The 727-nt window shown below is 42.2% G+C and overlaps 1 protein-coding gene across 1 annotated transcript in view; it reads right to left on the reverse strand.

Moving 5' to 3' along the window:
• The window catches only part of LOC107630035 (aspartate aminotransferase, mitochondrial), a 6,399-nt gene extending 5,672 nt beyond the window's left edge, over positions 1-727 (reverse strand). The window contains exons 1-2 of the mRNA XM_016333050.2: positions 456-727; positions 68-153 (exon numbers count right to left, since the gene is read on the reverse strand). Coding sequence (XP_016188536.1) covers positions 68-153; positions 456-632 — 263 coding nt within the window. The 5' untranslated portion in view covers positions 633-727. The remainder of the gene's footprint in view (positions 1-67; positions 154-455) is intronic.

Here is a 727-nt window from a genome sequence, read left to right on the forward strand (position 1 = left end):
ATATTAAAAAGATAAATAAAAAATAACAAGAACATAAATAAATATAGCATATATATTCTTCACTCACATGAACTGGCTTCCTGCGATCCTCTTCTCCGCTTCTCTGACACATTCCAGAACCACAGGCTTCCCATTGTCATCACGATATGCACCCTTTTTGCAAATAAAAATTAAATAAATAAATAAAAATGGTCAACAAAGCACAAAAATCATTTTCCTCACTGTTGCATGCTACTCTCTGTTGCTAGGAAAATACACTAGAATCGGAATTTTGAGCTAAAAAATTACAAAATTTTCGCACTTTAGGAATAAATACACACTCTTATTTGCGGTGACGTAGAGAGCTAGATCACTACCTACTAAGGTGACTGGCTGTTGGATTTACTTTCCGAGATAACGAGAGAGAAAACCAGTTGGAGATGGGAAGGGAGAGAAAATTAGACAAGAGAACTCACAACTCCAACATTGACTTTGTTTGGACTCTGATCGGCGAGAAAAGCTTCGGTGACACCAAGGATTGGATCCTTGGGAGCGGGTTCGATGCTCCGGAACCACGATGACATGAATCTGGCTCCGGCTACGACGGAGCTGCGGCGGAAGAGTTGTCCGGATAGCGAGTTGCGAACAGCCATGTCTCAGTGATGACGCGGCGTCTTGGATCGATGAAACAGAGGAGAGGAGAGAGAGAGAGACGTGAGTTAGAACAGAACGGAAAAAACGGCGTGTC

The sequence above is a fragment of the Arachis ipaensis genome, chromosome B03 (assembly GCF_000816755.2).
Source record: "Arachis ipaensis cultivar K30076 chromosome B03, Araip1.1, whole genome shotgun sequence".
NCBI classification, from domain to species: Eukaryota; Viridiplantae; Streptophyta; class Magnoliopsida; order Fabales; family Fabaceae; genus Arachis; species Arachis ipaensis.